The 23,858-nt window shown below is 36.6% G+C and overlaps 1 protein-coding gene across 2 annotated transcripts in view; it reads right to left on the bottom strand.

Annotated features, from left to right (window-relative positions):
* LOC143229456 (visual pigment-like receptor peropsin) overlaps window positions 1-22,865 on the bottom strand; it is a 29,688-nt gene extending 6,823 nt beyond the window's left edge. Inside the window, exons 1-5 of one of the 2 annotated variants that reach the window (XM_076461794.1) lie at window positions 22,299-22,865; window positions 5,956-6,118; window positions 5,115-5,242; window positions 3,990-4,086; window positions 132-360 (exon numbers count right to left, since the gene is read on the bottom strand). In XM_076461794.1, coding sequence (XP_076317909.1) covers window positions 132-360; window positions 3,990-4,086; window positions 5,115-5,242; window positions 5,956-6,118; window positions 22,299-22,449 — 768 coding nt within the window. In that variant the 5' untranslated portion in view covers window positions 22,450-22,865. Of the gene's footprint in view, window positions 1-131; window positions 361-3,989; window positions 4,087-5,114; window positions 5,243-5,955; window positions 6,147-22,298 lie in introns of both variants that reach the window. The other variant, XM_076461795.1, reaches the window with a different exon arrangement.
* Between the last annotated feature and the right edge of the window lie 993 nt (window positions 22,866-23,858).

Genomic DNA, 23,858 nt, shown 5'->3' with positions numbered 1-23,858 from the left:
TTGTAGCAATTATATAAAACTTAATATGTAAAAGATACGTGTAACCATCAATATATATTAAACTAAAGTTATTTTTTAAGTTTTTGTCCATTTCCAATGACTGGAGTAAAATAAAGGACTTAATAATTTACCATTGTAACGTTACGTTCATTTGCCCACTGATCACAAATAGCACTACGCAGAGAGGGCGCAACAGGCTTGACACTCAGTTGACGAGCGATGTTGTAATAGCAGATGGCAATCAACAGGAAAGGTACGAGGAAACCCAGGACGAAGTAGATGATGATGAAAGACTTGTAACTTCCATCGTTATGTCTCCAGTCAATGGTGCAAGTGGTAATGCTGGGCTCGGGTCCGTATCTGTTAAGTGAGTTGGAACTTGGTTATTTACCTTTCTAGCTCAAGACAACGTGAATTAGTTTATAACAGCATCATCACTCATAAAGTAATTTTTATTTCATTTATGTCTGCTTCTTTTCTATCACAAGGGTGATAATACCAAACATATATAGTGTTCAGATAATTTTCCTAATATTTAACCATTGCCAGTGGCGTATTTAGGTAGGGACTAGAGGGGGCTCAGCCCCAGTGCTTATGGTCTTAACAGGGGCCCATTGATAATTTTATTTTATATAAAAGCATATGGGCTGTGGGGCCCACAAAGATTATTATTCCCTGGGCTCACACAACATTAAATTCCTCCACTGACCACTAACGTAATTAAACAAAGTAAATCTAATGAGGCCAATTAGGAAAACAATTAACTGCTGTTAAAAGTCCAGTTATTCACTTACATCAGCCTTCGTGATAATGACAAAACTTATCAAAATTAAAGCCAGTATGTCTTGAAGTTCGATGATGTTTATTACGAATGGTTTTGTTCTCTGTTTGTGAAAAGCTACTTAACAGCTGTCGTCCCTAGTTTTAAACAACCGACCAAACGAAAAACAGCCAGTCAGCAACACCATATCACCTGAGACTCACAATAAGGTATTGACTATCATAACGCACCCACAGCTTAAAGTACGAGAAAGTTTCATGATATTACATGGATTCGAATCCAGTTCGTCAGCTCCAAAATTCAGATATCTACACCAAGTTTAATCGAAGCTCCCTCTTTTTTTAAAAGGAACAAATTAATAAAAAAAGAGAGACGTGGCGGTTCGTTAAATATTGGAATAACTGATGTGGTTAGGCTTATTGATCATTATAATGCTTTATTTTGACGATAAACAATTTTTTTTCAGAATAGTGTATTTATTATTAAGTTCACCATATGTACATTGAAAAGTACAGGTATTCCTGACCAATTCGGCCTCCGTTTTATCTTCATCAACTTACACAGAATGATAAACCAATCTTAAATCTACAGTCTAGTATAGAAAAATATAACGATCCTAACATCATCAAAACTATGAAAAAAAACAACTGAACAAACAGGCAATTTACGTTGTCTAGAAAATTGTTTTTGTTTGTTTGTTTGTTTTTGGAATTTCGCACAAAGCTACTCGAGGGCTATCTGTGCTAGCCGTCCCTAATTTAGCAGTGTAAGACTAGAGGAAAAGCAGCTAGTCATCACCACCCACCGCCAACTCTTGGGCTACTCTCTTACCAACGAATAGTGGGATTGACCGTCACATTATTACGCACCTACGGCTGGGAGGGCGAGCATGTTTGGCGCGACGCGGATGCGAACCCGCGACCCTCAGATTACGAGTCGCACGACTAAACGCGCTTGGCCATGTCTAGAAAAAAAACTGTCTTTGAAATTTGAAAACTGTACAAATTCTTCACTTATGGTTATGTTTTTACATTTGCAATTTATGATGTGTATGTATAAATATTAAGCAAAAATTCTACAGCTGAAACCTCCATTGATCAATGGCACATCACGTCTATGTAGCATACATGAAGCAAAATTTATAAATTAGTTGCGCCATCTAGGAATAATAAAATACATTAATTATATAAAATATGTATTGTTCATACGAGTATAACAATCTGCATGCTACTGTAGAATATAAGTGGAATTCAGTTTGCAAACAAAGTCACGACTAAATTGTCATTACACAACACCTAACGGATTTTACATGGTAAATAGATTTCGATTTGTATAATCTTTCATTTGTTAAAAACTATTTTCTTAGTTAACGCAAAAGTTTAAAAGATTTTAATAATGGCGTCTGCTCTTAAGGTACTTAATTCAATTTAGTTATATCATTCTTTCTTCTAAGTACAAAATATATTTTTTTAAATAAAAATCTTAGGGTGGATTTGTTTTTCGGAGACGTAATTTAAAAATAAAGCAAAACACGAACGTAATAATATGAAGCCATTATGATACGTTTCGGAAAATTCAAACCTCCATCTTAGGTTTGGTTTGTTTTGAATTTCGCGCAAAGCTACACGAGGGATATCTGCGTTAGCCGTCCCTATTTAGCAGTGTAAAACTAGAGTGAAGGCATCATCATCCACCACCAACTCTTGGGCTACTTTTTTACTAACGAATAGTGGGATTGACTGTAACATTATAATGACCCCACAGCTGAAAGTGTGAGCATGTTTCGTGTGAAGGGAAGTTGAACCCGCTACCCTCGGATTACGAGTCGAGTGTTTTATCCACCTGGCCATGCTAGGCTCCATCTTCGGTAATCTGGGCTTACAAAACGAACACAATAGTAGTTACAACAGAAATATGATATAACATGAAATAAATTATAAGTAAACAATTTAAATACACTGAATAATACGAAACGTTGAGTTAATGCTCCGTATTAGTGCATTGATGTTTTGCTTTATTATAAAAATATTTTATATACATATATACGTTATAATATTATTAGGTTGTCCAGAAATAAATGTCGGAATTATCACGATGACATTTAGAAGCTGCATATCGAGTAACTTATCATTGGTTGGTTTAATCCAACGTTTGTTGCTTACAAGATGTCTTAATTGTCTGCTGTGTCAACTCTACTCAGAGTAAGTTTCGCAATCCCCAAGGCATCATGGACAAGAACGACTTTCGTCTGATTTTCTTTTACGACTTCAAACTTGGACGAAAAGCAACCAAAACTACACGGAACGCCAACCAGGCATTCGGCCATGCTACAGTTCAGCGTTGGTTTCAAAGATTTCGATATGGAAATAAAAGTTTTGAAGACCATGAAGGTCGTGGAAGGAAGCCATCTTTAGATAAAAACACATAAAAGGAAGCAGTTGAGACAAACTTTCATACAACAGTACGTGAGCTTGCGAAAAAGCTAGGCACAAGCAAATCAAGCATTGCCAACCATCTAAGTGCGATTGGAAAGACGAAAATGTTAGATAAGTGGGTTCTGTATGAGATGACTGAAGATCAACAAAATCGGTTTTATGAGGCCTGTCAAGGATGACGTTTCAAAAATTGAACGAATTGGGAATCGAGGTTTTGCCTCATCCACATTATTCCCCAGACCTTTCCTCTACATATTATCAGTTTTAAAAGCACTTTGAAAACCTTCTGAACAATAAGCGCTTTTGAAACCAAACAGCTGCAGAAGAAGCTTTCAAGGAGTTTATTGACCATAAACACTCTGATTTCTACAGCAGGGGCATAAGCAGATTAAAGCATAAAAATTAGCACCATTTGCTTCAACACACTTTTGCCAACGTGTAACGATGCTATTTATGTCCCTACTGTAGAAATAATAGTTTTTGAAAATTCGCAGTTCAAAAACAACATTTATTTTGGACAATCTAATATAATGCTACGTATAAAAATATAACCATTCTGATCGTGTAACGTATCTACGTTTAGTAATGTGACTCATTTGAAAGGTTTTTAGATGTGTTAATTTTTTTTACAATATCAATATTTAAAATTAAAACTAATTGAGTAAATTTTAATATAAATTTAAATTCAATGTTTCTTATGAGGCAACTATAGATGGTGTGCTTTCAAACCACTCTTAAAACTTTTGTAAACGAATAAGACAACGGTTTTTTACCTTCCCCATCCAATGAGAGGCATCACTGCCCAAAATATGGCGTAAATCCAAACAGCACATATCATCTGGCAATATCTTTTATACGTCAATTTTCGTCCTATAAAGATCATAATGAAAGTACCATTCTTAATTAGGATAATTTACTTTAGTTTTATTCAGTGAACCCTAAACGTTACAACTATTAAGTGTGTTTAATTTATTTTTAATACTAAAATAAACAGTATTTTCTTCCAACCTTCTATAAAAAACGTAGATTAGTGTAAATATGCATTTTTAAGTGTTTAAAAAATATTGTTCAAGTACTATATCACAGAAATTTATTTCCAATACATTTGAAACACATTTTAAGTTGCTAGCGAAATCAATATTAGATTTAAAATATTTTAATAATTCTATTCTGTCTGTTTGAATAGCTCGCATTAACATAGGGTATTTGAATTTCAGAGAGGCTCAGAGAACAAACAGAAAGAAACGAGCAAACATTACGCAGAGAACAAATTCTAATGAATTTAAGATACTTCGCAGAAATAACTGTTTCTGAATATGTGACTGCATATTTGAGGTATTTTAAAGGCAGTCGTTTTATTTATGTTTCAAGGTGGTTTATACAACTTGTGTTAAGCAGTTTCTATTAATATTTCTCAATATAGTTTATGGTATATTGTTTAAGTATAACAGTCTTTCAAACAACAGATGTTGGTAATTTTTCAAAAAGGTTTCGGTCACAGTTTAGTGAAAATTAAATAATTTAGTTTTTCACAAATAACAGTTAACTTAACAACACGAACTACGCTAGCTCCAGTGTCTTTTCCGAAAATTATTACTGTTTGTAACAGTTATTTTCTTACCAGAATATTAAAACAACAATAAAAAACATATTGTCCATTTTAGGTTTGAGAATATTTGCAAATTAATTACTATAGATTATTTTAATTCCGTTAATCTGGTCTCGAAATAAATTGTGTACCTTGAAGATCATTCCTTGCATCTGAATATATGTTAATCTATATAAGTACTAAATATAAGTAGTTCTCCATTTGAAAGTCTGAACTTTAATCTGTTCTCTTTTTTTTTGCTGAAAAATAATGATTTATGCATGAGAAATATCTACAATAGGTTTCTTACGGAAATCAATACGGCACGTGATGAGGTAACGGTCCAACCCAAGCAGAGCTAGTACACCAATGTGGGCGGAGCCGAAAAGAAACCCCATAAACGCATACCATTGGCATCCTCCTTCATTAAACAGCCATCTAAAAGAAGGAAAAATAAAATACATTTCATATTTTGTTATAGTTTTATTATTTAATATGATAATTCTTAAAACCTGGTTCTGCTTTAGGTGTGGAAATTATGAAAAAACCAGTACTTGATTTACACAAGAAAACTACTTTGTATTTATACCATTTAATACTTCATTTTTTTTTAAATCATTAAATTTTCTTGACACTGAAAGGGCATAATCAACCGAATAATACTAACTGTACCAACTATATAATACCAACTGTATAACACTAACTATACCAACTGTTTCAGCAATATAATACTAACTATACTAAGTGTATCAACCGTATGATACCAACTACACCAACTGTAACATCTGCATAATACTAATTATACCAGTTGTACCAACCGTATAGTAACTTTTGTTCCACTCTGTATAGTGAATGAATACAAGCATTATCAAATTGTTAAAACTTGATATTTATTAAGAATTTTTGTGTACGTTTTAGTGTACTGAATGAACTCTAAAGAAGTCAGTCGTGTACTTTTTTGTAATGTGAGGTATATGAAGTGGATAAGCGTTCCAGGCAGAAACCTTGATCAGTTTATCCGTATCCAATTTCTACACATAGTTCACCAGTTTTAAAGTCTTAGCTCGATGAGAAAGCCTACATTATTCAATAAGAAGCTAAATTTGATATAGCAAAATAATTACATCTCATAGATTTTTTAGTATCCTTACCTGTTAGCGAAACTTGAGGAAGCGGAAAATGGGAAACCGAAGAGAATTATTCCTAAATCGGATACAGCCAAAGTAATCAGTAAGAGACTCGTTGGAGTAACTAATGTTCGAAATCGGATAAACATTGTGATGATGATCCCATTACCAACTGTTCCCAGGATTCCTGATGATAGGAAAATCAAAGCTACGATCTGAGAAATCAATATGTAATTCATACATACAAAGCAATTTGTAACAAAGACACGAACTATTATGTATTAAAAGATGTAGTTTTAGTTGAGCTAAATGTTAAATTCCCAAAGTGTACAAGGAATTAAAACTAGAACACAAATATAATCCATAATATTTCAAAATGCTTTATGAATTATTCTTATTGGCTATTTGTAATTTTCATAACTGCGTACATTTTATTAATAATTTTGTAATTAGAAATCTCTAACATAATAATTTTAACGTAGTAGATATTTGATACAAGTAAATTCCTCTTAAAATCATTCTACCAGTTTTGTTTACCACATACTCTTAATATATCCTTAATTATTGAGCAAATAGTTTACAAGAGCACTTTCATATCTAAAGAAGCTTTTGCTTTAAACCTTAAATTAATCAAACAAGTAACCTTGAGAGTTTTACATTTTACAATACTTGTGACAAAGGTATCGAAACAAATTAAATTCATAAAAAATTATACGTTAAACAAATTGGCGTGTAATTTTAAAGGAAACGTCTACCAAAGTAAGATCAAATAAAACAGCAACAACTGTTCACAAGAAAGAGGAACGTTCAATAGAATAAATCATAACATCGTCAAGACAATACGAATGACAATATACAAAGATTGGAATACTAACTGACGATTAACCACGAGATCAAAGGGAAAATAATGTATCATAGAGTCATTTAAATAATGTATCATAGTTTTGTTTTTTGTTTTTTTGAATTTCGCACAAAGCTACTCGACGGCTATCTGTGCTAGCCGTCTCTAATTTAGCAATGTAAGACTAAAGGGAAGGCAGCTAGTCATCACCACCCACCGCCAACTCTTGGGCTACTCTTTTACCAACGAATAGTGGGATTGACTGTCACATTATAACGCCCCCACGGCTGAAAGGGCGAGCATGTTTAGCGCGACGGGGATGCGAACCCGCGACCCTCATATTACGAGTCGCACGCCTTAACACGCTTGGCCATGCCGGGCCCATGTATCATAGAGCTATTTAAATAATGTATCATAGAGTCATTTAAAGAAGGGTGACGGTCAGTTGTTATACAAGAACGAAAACTGTGGCATAAAGAATAACAAAAAAAGATATAATTTTCCTAAAGTGCGGTATTATTATTGTATTGATAAAATTGTAAATTTTCGTAAACAGGTCGCGAAATTTCTCAAACGAGGTTCTTAAGTTAAAGACTTCCCATGGAATATTTGTGTGGTGTCTGACGACGTTTGGGGGGTAATAAAAAGAATTGTATGTGGAAGTGTAAAAGAAAAACGTATTACTGTTTTTCTACCAGCTCTTATTGGATGCATTCTACTTCTTACAAAACGAAGTGTCAGATCATTAATTGTTTGTTTTGATTTTGAATTTTACACAAAGCTACTCGAGAGCTTTCTGCGCTAGCCGTCCCTAATTTAGCAGTGTAAGACTAGAGGGAAGACAGCTAGTGATCACCACCCACCGCTAACTCTTTGGATACTCTTTTACCAACGAATAGTAGGATTGACCGTCACGTTGTAACGCCCCCACGGCTGAAAGGGCGAGCATGTTTGGTGCGAGTAGGATTCAAACCCGCGAGCCTCAGATTACGAGTCGAACGCCTTAACCCACGTGGCCATGTCGGGCCTTAGATCATTAAACTATATGAAGTCGCATGATGATGTGCTAACAGTCACTCGGCAAATAAGTTCTATTATCCATAAGAAAATCAAAAACATCTATTAACCATGGTTTTGTTTTTTTAGTTACAAGTTAGGTCTTTTAGTTCAGTTGACTGTATTTTTTAATTTTTACTTTCCTCTATCTAAAAGTACAGTCAACTGAACTATAAGTCCTAACATGGTTAATATATGTTTTTGATTTTCTTATGGATAATAGAACTTATTTGCCTGTCAGAAAATAAAAAATTCATTTCGGATTTTTAATCCCTCAGTTTTCCGCTGTATTAATTACTGCGAATAGTTTAACCGAGATATTAAAAAAAAAAAGACTAGCGATAAGAGGAGAAGTGTACCAAACTACTAAGATATACTGTGTTATTTTAACAAATCTAGAATAATCCATGTTGTATAATAATGTCATTGTTTGTCTTATTCATTGTGAACTTGTTATGCTTAGAACAACAGAAAAGAGTAAAACATCAATTTCAGTAGATTACAAAACACGTCTGATAACAATTACAGGAAACAGCATCAGGAACTCCTTTTAAAAAACCAATGTTGTTCTCTATTCGAGCAATGCTGAAACAGCACATTTAGCAACATTATGATATACGCTAACATTTTGTTGTATTCGAATAGTTTTGTTTGTTTGTTTAGAATTAAGCACAAATCTACGCGATGGGTTATCTGTGCTCTGCCCACCACGGGTATCAAACCCGCTTTTTAGCGGAATGAGTCCGCAGACGTGCCACTGTGTCACTGGAGGTCGTATTCGGGTAGTAAGAACCACCACAGGAAGTAACAAGGTGAAATATTTCTAACAATTGACGTTTTTGCAACGTTCAAGTAGTAATGAAACACAACACGAAGTTTGTTTTAAAAAGTCGATTCCAGTAAAACGTAGCCGCTGCTGTAAGTCTACGGATTTACAACGCTAAAATTAGGTGTTCGTTTCCCTTCGGTGGACTCAGCAGATAGCCAGATGTGGCTTTACTATAAGAAAAAAACACATACACAATCAGTGTTAATGATCAGCATTAATAAAGTTTTCGTATAGTATTTCATAGTTTATGTTCGTTTGTAATTAAGTACACATTCATTTGCACAAGGGGCTATTTGAGCTTTGCTCTCTACAGATATTAAAAAGCAGATTCTAGCGTTGTAAGTCCGCAGACATACCGTTGTGCCACTGCAGAACTGTTCCTAAAGTAAAAAATATGTTACTATAAAGTTACAGTAATTATTATTTTTACAAAATGACTGCAGAAAACAGTATATAACTTGTAATCAGTTGATAGTTGTGTATTTTATTTCCGTTAAATGTTCTCAAATAAAAACACAGAATATGTGACTTTTCTCCAGTACAGAGAAAGATAGCCGTTAGAGTGAAACGTATTCTGGTTATGGACAGGATTTTAGATTTGATCAGAAATAGGTAAATAGCAAAGCAAATTTTATGTGTCCTGCAAAACAACAACAACTGAAAAGGATGAGCCAAAACAACAAGCTAAAGTGAAGTTCAGATATGTTTGATTGGATTCACGTTTGGATACTGAGTGGGACGCAGATGGTAGGCTCAGTCAGAAGGAAATTCGCAACGACTCGAACAGCAATGTGAGTGATATTTATATCTATGATAGGCTCACAAACTTCACAGCTGTTTTCAACTATGTTAGTACTATGAGAGGGCACTCGAGATCGTTTGACAGGATGTATTGTGAAATCTTGACTGATTTATGAAGGACACTATAGTTACATGAATGACAGTAGGAGATAAATAACTTGGAATGACCACCACTCATCAACAGTAACTAAAAACTGTAGCTTCCCCTACTCTTTCACAGGTTTTCGACATAAATCAGTATTTGGCGTATTTTAACACTGTAAAACAGTGATTATTAGCAAAGTTTGAGTAGTATATGAAAATAGACCTAAGTAATACGAAAAAATTAGAGTTTCTCTATGTATAGTTGTCATTGTGTAATCAACCGTGTTTTTACACTACAAAAATAAAATCCTAATATAAGTCATACAAACAATTATCTTCCTTTCCAACCTCCCTGTAGTTACTAGTTATAATCCCATCACTTTAGAAACAAACCGAATTATACTTGATTCACAAAGAATAAAACACAAAAGGTAGCACCAGTAATCGTCTTCTTATTAGTCTGAGTAGATTTCATATAATGAAATTTTTTGAAAATGAAAATACATGTAATAGTTTTGAAAACATTTGTCTGTTTCATAACTTACAAAATGAGTTTTGGAAAAAGAGATGAAAGTTGATCAGATTAATTCAAGGAATAATTCGATGTATTTAAAACTGCAGCCAGCTTTCTCAGTGTTTTTAATTAACACAATATTAACTTTATCACTGGTGAATCTTCTAATACTTTTCCCTCAAATTGGAGTCTCCAAAATAAATGTTTTAAGCCGATTTCTTTTCATCCTATTGCTTAATAACACAGGTGTTAAATTTTTACAAAAGTGTCTGTCATCCAAGTTCCTAGTTTGTAGTTGAATCTGTTCTATTTTTGTTTTTCTACTTTCTATATTTGCTCTATTTTTGCGGAGCCTTGGTTATTTTAGGATTTTATCAAGGTGGCATTTTCAACGCACTTCACACTTTAAATAAATGAAGAAATATTATATATATACGTATATGAAGATATAAGACTTCTTAGAGGGTCTTATCCAGTTAAAAAACCTCTGCACTATTTTGTTGAAAGGAATGCATTTTAATAATACCCGAGACTGTTTTTTACAAGTTTGAAAATGGTGGAATGATATATATTTACAACTAACATCACTGTTACATCTATATGTGCTTGTTATGCAAAGCGTCGACTTCGAGGTTTTTGAAAAGCCCGGAAATTATATCCTTCAAATATTTTTAACATTCATGTTTACTGATTTATCCAACCACACAAAGGTAAAAATATGAATCTGTTTACAGGACTCTTCGAGGATCAATGCTTTTCAATTCGTAAGCACTCTAGTTTGACTGCTGTGCCTTATTATTTCATATATATATATAATAGCCAAATTCTGTCACGTTCTGTATCTCCTGAATGGTTAACCATACAAAAAAATATATTTTAAAATGTTTATTTTTAAGACTACATTACAGGAAATGTATTCATATTTTACAATTCCTAAGATTCATATGGCCATCAATGTTGATCCGTCAGTTTTCGTATGTCGATCTGAGAAAACTTATTAATAACAAAAATGTTTCTTTTATTGAGGGAATTTTTCAAAAAACGGGACTTTCTTTATCGAAGAATTGAAAGAAATATTTCGAAGAGACAAACATGAACAGAAAAAAAAAAAAAAAAGAAAGGAACGTGTTTGAGTATATATTTATTTCTGTTCAGTTTATATGACTTTATTCAAAGATAAAAGTATGAATAGAAACAAAAATCGCCTTTAGAGGTTGCTATTAAAAATAAAGCTACACAAAGTGCTATGTATGCACAGATAGTCTCTTGTGTAGTTTTGTGCTCAATTCCAAATAATCAATATCAACTTTCCTTCTTTTATTTAGCTACGTAATATCAGGTGACCTATTTAAGTTTAATGGATAATATTATAATATAATTATTGCTGTATATTTACCCGGATCTTTCAAAGAGTATGTTACGTTTTATTAAAAATAAAGCTAAAATTATTAATACAATTGCTGGTTTTCGTTCTGATATAGAACCTGCTGGAAATAAAATGCTCGAAATTGTGGTATTTTCAGGTTCAGAAAAATCACCAAAACATATTTTGCAGAAGTAAATTTGAATTATGTTAATTCGCCTTCCTTCTGTGGTACAGAGGTATCTCTTCAGAATTAAAACGTTAGATACCAGAGGTGGGCAGAGCACAGATAGCCCATTGTGTAGCTTTGTGTTTAAAATTGAAATTAGTTAATCTTATTAAGTTCAACGTACATAAACAAACTATACACAATATTAAACACAATGAAAATAATCTTATTGAATGCTTAAAGTCTATGAAGATTGACAAATGTTGACAGAAGACAATATATTTAGTAGATTGTTAACTCATTAAGCTTTGAGAAGAATTTGATAAAAGGTTATTACAAACTAGTTAAAATTAATTATTAAACCTTAGCTAAACAAATTACTCACTTTTATTTACCAGATTAAGGACTTGAACTTGAGATAGAGAAATAACTGAGAGAGCATAGTATTATTTACAAGATCTAGCAATGATATTTCTCTACCAGAGTGCATGTTCTACTTACAAACATTTCGGAAATTGCAATACAAGTTTATGTTTAATTTCAAAGTACTATGCATGTAAGTTTATGTAGTTTTAATTAGAGAACGTTGTTTCAAGAAGTGGATAAATTCCTTTCAACCTAGTTATCGGTTATTTTGAGCCATTCACCTATAATATCAGATTTACTTTCTGTAAAGATGCCATTTCAAAGTAGACAGCGATCTTTCTCACAAGTGGATCACTTGGTACCTTTAGAATACAATATCCCTTATTTTTGTATTGGAAAGACTAAATCATTCCTGCCTTGAGGATAATATTGTTAATGTTTTATATATATATATATAATTCCACGTTTTCTTAATCTCAAGTAAGAAACTATTTCTTCTTCACGGAATTCTCTGGAAGTTTCACTAAAATTGCTATCTTCAGTCAATATACCTATTTGGATTGTATTTGCGAAATAACTTAAAAGAAATCAGTGAAACTGAACATACCACACAAACACGAACTAGAAACAATAAAGCCAGAAGTGCCAAGGTGTGTCCGTGGGTAATGCATTTATTGTAAGATTTCCCAAAACAGCAAACTATATAGCTGAACTGTTTGTTGTTGTTGTTTTGAATTAAGCACAAAGCTACACAATGGGCTATCTGTGCTCTGCTCACCACGAGTATCGAAACCTTGTTTTTAGCATTGTAAGTCCGCAAACATACCGCTGAGCTACTGGGGGGGGGCAGCTAAACTGTTTACAGTTGTTTCAACTCTTCCAGCTACAAAGAATTTGGATCTTAAAGTAAAAATTAAATATTTGAGTAACATTCACGTAATCCGCCCTTCACAAAATCTTGAAATTTTCTGACCATTTTTGGACTTATTTAATCACTTTATTGTTGTGGATGTTAATAGAGGTTCATACCGTTAGTTGTTTTTTGTTTTTTTGTATCAATGCAAAACCATATAATGAGATATTTGTATCTATTGTGATGAATCGAACTCTAGATTTTAGCGTTGTAAGTTCGTAAATTTAGCTCTTACCCTTCAAGTGGAAACACTTTTAGACTTACAACAGCCAGTTATAAACACAAGTTATAATAATCTAATAGAATGTTAGTTATGTGCAACTGTTTGTAAACAAAGCTTTTTTGTTCGAGCAGACGAAATAGGTGATATTGTTGTGATATAAAATGGAAAACACTAAAAAAAGGAAAAGGACCACTTGTGTGTATAGCAAACTACAAACATTAGCAGGACGTTTGCAAAGGATGTATGTTTGTAAATTGGATCTTCATAAATATTGGTGTCATCGATCATAGAGGTAGGTAGAAGTTGGCTGGACAAAAACTGAAGTACAATCATTTAGAAATCAACGCTCATAAAGGAAAAAAAAAAGATTCAATATAAACCTGATTCTCTCAGGTCTTACGACGGAAATAACGAAAATGCAATTTATGGGAAGGACAGGTATGAAATTAAACAATCAAAATAGCTGTCAAAACCATAATTCTTTGAACGCCAATGAATGGGAAGGAGGTTGGTGACACATTAGTTTAATATCAACTTGCCTGAGCCAGGATCTCCTGATCTGTACAATGTGTAACTTCATTTATGATTCGTTGTTCTTAATGCAATGTTTCAGTAGGCATTGGAAGGTTGTATTTATAACCAAATTCTAAATACAGTTAGGTAATATCTGTTATTTATCTGTATTGGCTGGTAATTCGTGTTTCACTGTGTACTTCCCCTCGGTGTGGATTCCTGTACGTGGTGAGGGGACCTCCCAGGGAAGGTTCTGTTCTATCTGGTTACCTTCTCTGGGATCTAAACATCCACCCACGTGTTTGCCGTGCGTGGCGACCCGTGAAGGGGAGGAGAAGATCCTGGTGGTTGAGGGGTCCAACCCTAACACACCACTTTGGCCTCAAATTCCTGTAGACGGGCGGCCTTTGGGTGGCCCCTTGGGTCAATCGGCTGGTCCACTTGGGCTAGAGTCAACCAAGTACCAGTGTTGGAAGTTCTCAACGGGTGTTGTGGACATTGTGCCTGATGCTGGTGTTTGGGTATAGTGCTCACGAAACCCTGGCGTTGCTGCATTGTCCTTGCGTGACTTTGTAGTGCGTCCCCTTGTAGGGCTCCATGGTGGGTGGGGTCAGTGGGTACCGAAATTTTTCCTTTTCCTATGGATCCTCAAAAAATTTAAATAAAATTGTAAAAAAACAGTCAATGGGTAAGCGACCACGTCTTGAATACTCAGAACAGCAATCTTCAACATCAGTAACACATGTACCTCATTTTCTTATATTACATTCTCTTTCGGAAAAACCTTTAGGGCAAATGTCCCCTTTTTTTATTCAAAAGGGACTAGAGGGACTTGCTGGCTCTCCAAAATCAGTAAAGAAACTTCGATCTGGTGACATATTAGTTGAAACATCCACATCCCAACACAGTGAACTCCTGTTGAAATCAAAGGCAATTGGGGATATACCTATTGAGGTTACACCCCATGCTGCCTTGAATTCTTCACGAGGAGTTATTGTTGAAAGGGATTTGAAGAACGTTCCCGAGTCAGAGATTCTCGCTGGTCTCTCCACTCAAGGAGTTTCTGCAGTGAGGCGCATCTCCACTCGCAAAGATGGAATTACACTGCCAACAAATACCCTCGTTTTAACATTTACTTCACCACGTGCACCTGCCACCATCAAGGCAGGTTATCTCATTGCAGGGTTCGGCCATACATACCAAACCCTCTTCGATGTTTCCAATGTCAGAGATTCGGCCACTCAAAGACATCTTGTCGTGGTTCCCTGACATGTGCTCGTTGTGGAGGCAAGGACCACGATGCCTATGACTGTGACATGAACCCACATTGCGTAAACTGCAATGGTTCTCACCCCTCATACTTTCATTCTTGCCCAAAATGGTTGGAGGAAAAAGAGGTGCAGCGTTTGAAAACAACACATAACATTAGTTATCCTGAGGCTCGGAAATTGCTGTCCACAACTCCATCTCGGACATATGCTGCTGCACTTCATTCCACAACTACAGTGGGAGTGCAGACAGATCTCTGTGCCTCCAAAAGAATCGTTTTCAAAACAAATGAAAAGCCTTTTGACCTCCGTGGTTAAAAAGGTTGATGAATCAACTACCACACCTATCTCTGTCCCTCCCATACCTTCCAACACACCTCAAGATCCACGTCCTTCAGTTTCAAATACAGGCATTTCTTCTGATACATCTTTTTCTCCCACCACAAGAGACAACACAATTATTCGTTCGCGTCCTCAGTCACTAGATTCCCCTTCCAATAACAAAAACCTGCCCACCCGACACAGAGCAGGATCCATGGAGGTTGATAGACCTCCTCCAACTAAAGACAGTAAAAGAAAAAAGACGTGGTCGTAAACCGAAGGGTTCTCCAGCCACTTCACCTACCCGTTCTTAAAATGGCCACCTTGATACAATGGAACTGTCGAGGTTTACGTTCTAATCTGGATGATATCAAAACGCTGATTGCTTCCTACCATCCTGTTTGTCTTTCTTTACAAGAAACATTTCTCAAAACTGCTGATACTGTCTCCATTCGGCAGTTTTCTCTGTACAGAAATGACAGGTTGTGTGATGGTCGAGTACATGGAGGGGTGGCACTGTTGGTTGATCAACACGTGCCCACCCTGTCTTTGTCACTCAACACACCCTTGGAGGCAGTAGCCATCCGTATTTCCTTGGGTCATACCATCACTGTTTGTTCTCTGTACCTGTCCCCTGGAAAGACATATGATCAATCAGATCTGGATGCTCTCGTTGAACAATTGCCATCTCCGTTTCTAATCCTAGGGATTTTAATGGACATCATCCCTCTGGGGAAGTGCTATTATTGATGGGAGGGGCCGATCTGTAGAGCGGATGCTCTCTGATCACAATCTTTCTCTTTTCAATACTGGTTCTTCCACTTACTTTCATGCACCTAGTCAGTCCTTTACCGCTATTGATCTCTCAGTTTGCTCCCCTTCATTATTTTCCCATTTTTCATGGAGGGTTGACAGTAATCCACTAGGCAGTGATCATTTTCCAATCCTTATAGAGAGACTGGCCGTGGTCGATGCCACCCTACCCGCGTGCCCCGGTGGAAGCTGGATCAGGCAGACTGGTCCACTTTCACTGCTCTCGCAGAACTTGATCCTACCATCGTAAATCAGCCATCAATAGACGACTGTGTAGCAGCGGTAACTGACTGTATTACACATGCAGCTGCTCAGTGTATTCCTAAAACCTCGACACGTTTTCCACGATATCCTCGTCCGTGGTGGAATCCTGCTTGCCACTTAGCACGGAAGGCTCAAAAGCGGGCCTGGGATACTTTTCGTAGATATCCCACACTTTCAAACCGGGTTGCTTTCCAACGGGCCCGTGCACATGCTAGGTGGGTAAGACGTCACAGCCAGAAGGAATCTTGGATTAAGTTCACAACCAGTATATCTTCTACCACCAGTTCCAAGATCATATGGGACAGGATTCGAAAGGTTAATGGACACTACAATTCTATCCCCCCTCTCGATCTTACTCTCTGATGGTCAGGAGGTGACTGATGTTCGGAACATCGCTAACACTCTAGGTGAAAGCTTTTGCCGGGTATCTAGCACTTCTGCTTGTTCCTCCACCTTCCTGGCTATCAAGACTCGGGCGGAGCGATCACCTCTTTCCTTTCGAACTAACTGTTTCTTTGACTATAATCGTCCTTTTACCCTGGTGGAACTAAAAAATGGCCCTTCATCGGTCTGCCAGTACGTCTGTTGGACCTGATGATATTCATTATGACATGCTGCACCATTTATCTCCTGCTTCTCTTAATGTCCTTCTGATTGTTTTCAACCGGATCTGGCAGAAGAATGTTTTTCCTGATGCTTGGCGCCAGGCTATTATTTTACCTTTCTCTAAGCCAGGGAAAGATCCCAAGATTCCTTCAAACTACCGTCCAATTGCTTTGACGAGCTGTCTCTGTAAGACATTAGAAAGGATGGTTAATGCTCGTCTTGTTTGGTTCCTTGAATCAAACAACCTCCTCTCGCCCACACAGTGTGGGTTCCGTCGACAGCACTCCACCACAGACCACCTAATTCGTCTTGAAACATCTATCAGAGAAGCCTTTCTCAACCGCCAACATCTTGTATCAATATTCTTTGACATAGAGAAGGCTTACGACACAACATGGAGGTATGGCGTTTTGCGAGACCTCCATACATATGGGTTACGTGGCCATCTACCCATGTTTATTAAAAAATTTTTAATGGACAGGAGATTCCGGGTTCGTGTGGGTTCGACACTTTCCCGTTCTTTTGTACAGGAACTTGGAGTCCCTCAAGGATGTGTATTGAGTGTTACACTCTTCAGTATAAAGATAAATGCCATCACTGAACAACTCCCTCTCACTGTTGCGAATGGGCTGTATGTCGATGACTTTCACATCTCATGTCAGTCGTCAAACATGAGATATATTGAGCGGCAACTACAAACCGCCCTCAATTGTGTACGGAAGTGGACTATGGCGAACGGCTTTAATTTCTCTCTCTCCAAAACTGTGTGCATGCACTTTTGCCGTCGACGGGGTATTCACCCTGATCCTGAACTTCATATCGGTGGAGTTTTGCTGCCAGTTGTCCCGGAGACCAAGTTCTTGGGGCTTATCTTTGATCGTAAACTGACCTTTATACCACACTTAAAGCAGCTTCGGGTCAAATGCACAAGAGCACTGAACATCCTCTGTGTTCTCTCTTCTACCAGTTGGGGGGGCAGATCGCTGTTCAATGTTAAAGGTATATCGTGCTCTTATTAGATCGAAACTCGATTATGGATCAATGGTCTATGGCTCTGCCAGACCCTCAGCCTTAAAGATGCTGGACCCCGTTCATCACCAAGGACTTCGACTCTGCACTGGGGCTTTCCGTACCTCTCCAGTTCAAAGTATATACATTGAATCTCATGAACCTTCTCTACACCTTCGCCGTTTGCAACTATCTTTACAATATACTTCGAAACTTCATTCCTTACCAAAGCATCCCACCTGGAAATGTGTTTTCCTTCCTCGGTGGGCAGTACTTTTTTCAGAACAGACGATCTGTCATTGCTCCGTTTGGCCTTCGCATCCGGAAGCAATTGGATGAATTGGGTCTGTCTTTGGATAACATTGCATGTTCCACAGGTCGGCCCATCCCACCATGGCTTATTACAGCCCCAAATGTGACCTTTCTTTCAGTCACCTAAAAAAGGCAGATACTCCAGATTGGAAGTACCGTCTTTTATTCAATGAATATATTTCAAACAATCATTCAGTTCCTATTTATACAGATGGTTCCAAATCAGGTAATTCAGTGGGCTCTGCTATGGTTTGCTATGGATCAGTAGTTGCACGCAGAATCCCTTCTACAGCTTCTGTGTTCACTGCTGAACTGTATGCCATATCTCTTGCCCTGGATCATATTGCAGCTGAGCAGTACTCCAACTGCACTATTTATACTGATTCGCTTAGTTCTATACTTGCCTTGGAATCGCTACACGTTGGCTCACATCCTATTCTCGCTGATATTCGTAACCGACTGGCCCGTTTCTCATTAGCAGCTACTTCAATCCAGTTTTTCTGGATACCAGGCCATGTTGGTATTCGCGGGAACGAGCTTGCAGACATGGCAGCTAAATATGTCTGCTTCAGCACCATCACTCCTATGCCTATTCCGTACATGGACTATGGTGTTATCTTCAAGGGTCGGCTCCGTGCCAGCTGGCAGTCCACTTGGAGTGAGCAACGTGACAACAAACTTTTCAAATCAAACCCAAAATTGGACTTTGGCCATCTAGCTTCCGTAAAGTTCGGAAGGAGGAAGTTGTTCTCACTAGGCTACGCATTGGTCACAGTTTTTAACTCATCATTTTCTTTTATCTGGAACTGATGCACCAATGTGTAATTTGTGTAACACTCAAATCACTATCAGCCACATTTTACTTTCTTGCCATCGTTACAATTCTCAACGACGGCAATATTTTAAACATATTTTTTCCCAGGGTCAATCTGTAACATTGGACAGAGTTATTGGTGATGGTGACTCTGTCCACCTTGATAATGTTTTTAATTTTTAATGGCCATTAACCTTTTAATCTCATTTAAGTGTTGCATGTTTATTTATTACACCTTTTTAATTGTGGTTCCTTTTTTACAGTTTTAATCTCTCATTCAATTTGACATTGGACAATAGCCAGAACATTAAATAACTCGACACCAGGACTGGAAAGGCCAACTTCAGGTGACTAACGCTCCTGTTTGAACTATCCGTTTGAACTACTCGTTAGTCATCCTGGCGAGTTGTTATTATACTTTTACTGCATGTCATTTCACACTTTTACTAATTAACTTTTAGTACTGGCCATATTGACTCATAACCCGGAACCAGGACTGGAAAGACCAACTTCAGGTGACTGACGGTGGTTTTTATACTTACTTGTTAGTCTTCCTGGCGAGTTACGATCATTACCATTCTGCTACAGGTAGTTCTTTACAACTTTGTTGACTGGATGTCAACATTGGTTTTTACGCCATTTTCTGTCTTAATTGCCGTTTTGCTTTTATCTTCAATTACTTCTACAAATTTTACTCTATTTACTTGACTTTATCGTTTTACTGGACATTTGGCTACTCATTATTACGATTTTGCGGAGTGTCTTTTAAAACTTTTACTTTCTTTTACATTTTGATAATAGCTGCTATGACACATAACCCAGAACCAGGACTGGAAAGGCCAACTTCAGGTGATTGACGGTGGTTCTTGAACTTACCTGTTAATCTTCCTGGCGGGTTATGATCATTACCTTTTTGCTAGAGTAAATACCTTACAACTTCTTATACTCTACCTTTTATCTTAACATTGTAGACTAGGTGTCAACATTGGTTTTATACTTTTTTGTTTTACCTTCAGTTCCATTTATGTCTGTTACTACATTTATTTATTTATTTATTTTTTTACATTTTTACCGAATGTCTGGCGCAGATAGCCTCGCTGCTTTGTGCCATAAAACACTAAATCAATCAATCAATCAATCACTGTGTACTTAAGTTTTTTAAAGGAACGCTAACTTTTTTTAAGATAACTTCAAACGATAATGATAACATTGCTTACATTAGAATTATGTTTAAAATTTCTACCTGTTATTGTTTGTTTTGAATTAAGCACAAAGCTACACCATGGGCTATCTGTGCTCTGCCCACCACGAGTATCGAAACCGGTTTTAGTGTGTAAGTCTGCAGACATACCACTGTGCCACTGGGGGGCTCTACCAGTTATCCACAATACTTGTCAAAGCAAACACTTCTTTCGAAACTATGTTACCCCAGTGAAATTTGTTTTATCCATTGTTTTGGCTTTTGAGTTGTAAAATTGTGTGTGGGTGTGTGCTTTCTTATAGCAAAGCTACATGTGACTATCTGCTGAGCCCAGCGAGGTGAATCGAACTCTTGATTTTAACGTTGTAAATCCGTAGACATACCGCTGTACTAGCGAAGGGCTTGTAAAATTGAAACAACATAAAGAAGGACAAGGAATTCAAACTTTTTCCTACGATATTTACAGATGTTCCTAGAACTTGTGACTCAGTCAGTACATAGATATTTTTATAAACGGAAAGACTGTGTAGTATTATACAGTTCTGAAGTCCTATTGAGGATATATTTAAAATACCATTTTGATGAACATTTCGAGCCATCTTTATATAGGCAGTGCTATCGCCTACTTGATAAAAAATATTTTGATATAATTTACATAGTATTTGCATGCATATTAGTGGTAATGGTATTAGTAATGCATCGTGTTGCTATTTTCACATTCCAATAAAAACAGAATATTAAAATGTAGTGGACAAATGGGTAAAATATGTCATCGTTTACATGTAAGAAAAGGCAATAAGAAAGTCAGGTTTCACTCAATACCCCGGGGGCCCGACATGGCCAAGTGGTTAAGGCGCTCGATTCGCAATCTTAGGGGCGTGGGTTTGAATTCCAGTCACACCAAACATGATCACCTTTCAGATAGTTGGCGGTGGGTGGTGAAAACTAGCCACCTTCCTTCTAATCAAATATTTCTAAATTAGGAACGGCTAGCGCTGATAGTTCTCGTGTAGCTTTGCGCGAAATTCAAACCAAACTGATCCACCGGGAAAGGGCCCGGCATGGCCAAGCGTGTTAAGGCGTGCGACTCGTAATCTGAAGGTCTTGGGCTCGCATCCCCGTCGCGCCAAACATGCTTGCCCTTTAAGTCGTGGAGACGTTATAATGTGACGGTCAATCCCACTATTCGTTGGTAAAAGAGTAGCCCAAGAGTTGGCGGTGGGTGGTGATGACTAGCTGCCTTCCCTCTAGTCTTACACTGCTAAATTAGGGAGTAGCTTTGTGCGAAATTAAAAACAACAATAAACCACCGGGAAAGAGTTATTTACCACACAGAGGTAGTGCCTAGTCGTTAAAGATGTTTCGTTGCTCTACCCACTGGATATTAAAAAAAAAGTTGTGCATGTTAAATTAACATAAGTTGGAACGAAAGCTAGTTTACATAGCTTGAAAATGAATTAACGTAACTTGGAACGAAGTTAGCTTACACATGTGTTGCTTGAAACTGACTTGACAGAAACTCGCAAACACAGTCACGTGATTAAGTGTTATATAACGCCAATACTCCTACCATTTACATTTGTATCCACTTGTTGTGAAAGGTATATTCGCGATACATTCCTATAGAATTCACAGCATAGCTACGACGTTATTTAAACTTTCAAGATTAAATTCGAAGTAACAAATAGCAACAAAGAAGTATACAATTTTATAGAATTAATGATTCAAATTAGATTAACTTCTATTTATAACAAAGACTAAGCATCACTAAGAAAATAGCCTTTTCGTAATGCCAGGGAGGTTACAAGGTAAGGTGTAAGAGCCTTTATGTTTTTTTATAAGTTAAACTAATCACTTATCTGTCGGTTTCATTTGATAAGTAGTTTTTCTTCAGATGTTTTCTTTATTAAACAATATGTAAGTTTATAAAACCAACGAAGTGACAGCTTCAAAATATTTACGTCTTACCCATCGCAAAATGAGCTTTTTTTCTAATGATATAATAACTGTAAGAAAATAGTACTTAATTTCAGAAGAAGAAGAAATAGGCAAAGTAATTAATTTATTAAATTTTGGAAGAAACCTTACCCACGATAACGAGATATATTCCAACAGCTTTGTGGGTTGATGAAGGAAACGTTGAGTCCACCTGATAGGAGTTTTTTGCTGCCTGAAATTCATGTGTCTCACCTAAAGACATATTAATGTCTACAGAACTAAAGTCGGTGGTTGTTGCCATGATCGTTTGCTGTTGTCACCAAGGTTGACCGGCACATCTACCGCTTCGTATCTTAACGCAATCACTAAAACCTCATAAAAGTCACGTGCTCTACGACATCACTTGTCTGTTATCGCGATTTCTATTGGATGTCTCTAAAAAAACAATGTAAGCTAGTTCTTACATAGATAACAACTGACTTTCAAATTTAAAATCAACTTACTTTTTTAATCGAAATTAATAGGCTTAATTTGTCTCTCTGTTGAGCAATGCCCTAGAGGACATAAAGTACGTTTTAATGTAGAATTTGATAAACCTCTTAAAATGACCTGTTTTTATGTCTGGAGTGCACCATCATCTCGTATATATATATCTACTAATGACCAACTTTTTGAACGAGACAATAAACCATTACTTGCTTACTTAGAACTGGCTCTCAACTGGCTATAATTGTTCGTGAAAGGAGAGTTTAAGGACTGGTTAGTTTTGATGAATGTAGGTGCAGTGAAGAAACAAAACACGCGTATCCGTGAGAACATGAGTTCCTGCATTTATGTATTATGTAATTAATTATTAATATGCATTATATACTTATTATGCAACTACGTAATATCAGTAAAAGTTTACAAATTATAAGGACTTTATTACAACTTGTAAATAATACATTAGGTTTAGTCTTTTTTAACATTGATTATATGTTTTTGATCAAATTAAACGTTTTTCTTAACAAAAAAGTTGCCAGATCTACTTTTTTCGGCCTGTACAGTAATATTTTTATAGATTATACAGCAAGTCTGGAAAATGCCATTTTGATAGAGGAGGTATAGTGTAGTAGTAGTGAGACTAGGCACTTTCAAGCAGTTGTATTGTTTGTTTGTTTTGAATTTCGTGCAAAGCTACTCGAGGGCTAGCTGTGCTAGCCGTCCCTAATTTAGCAGTGTAAGACTAGAGGGAAGGCAGGTAGGCATCACCACCTTGGACTACTCTTTTATCAACGAATAGTGGGATTTACCGTCACATTATAACGTCCCCACGCCTGAAAGGGCGAGCATGTTTGGTTCGACGGGGATTCTAACCCGCGAGCCTCAGATTACGAGTCAAACGCCTTAACCCACCTGGCCATGCCGGGACGTAAAACAGTTGTACGACTTTATGTTACTTAAAGACAATGAGCCAAATCACTATTAATTAGTTATACATTTACCGACAAAACCCAGTGAAGCTTGTAGAAGTATCTTAAGCTAATATTGGAAGATATTATCGTGTTTGAATAATGTGACGGTTTTAAACATTGTGAATTTATGACTTAATCGCTACGAAGCAACCTTTACTTCATTATTTGATACGTGACATAAGATCGAATGCAAAATTTATCTACGTAAGCAACGTAACACTTATAGTCATTAGAACAATGGATAATTATAAGCAGA

The sequence above is a fragment of the Tachypleus tridentatus genome, chromosome 10 (genome assembly GCF_004210375.1).
Source record: "Tachypleus tridentatus isolate NWPU-2018 chromosome 10, ASM421037v1, whole genome shotgun sequence".
Taxonomy (NCBI): domain Eukaryota; kingdom Metazoa; phylum Arthropoda; class Merostomata; order Xiphosura; family Limulidae; genus Tachypleus; species Tachypleus tridentatus.
The sequence above is the reverse complement of the archived record's forward strand: the minus strand, read 5'-3'. Positions and strand labels throughout refer to the sequence as shown.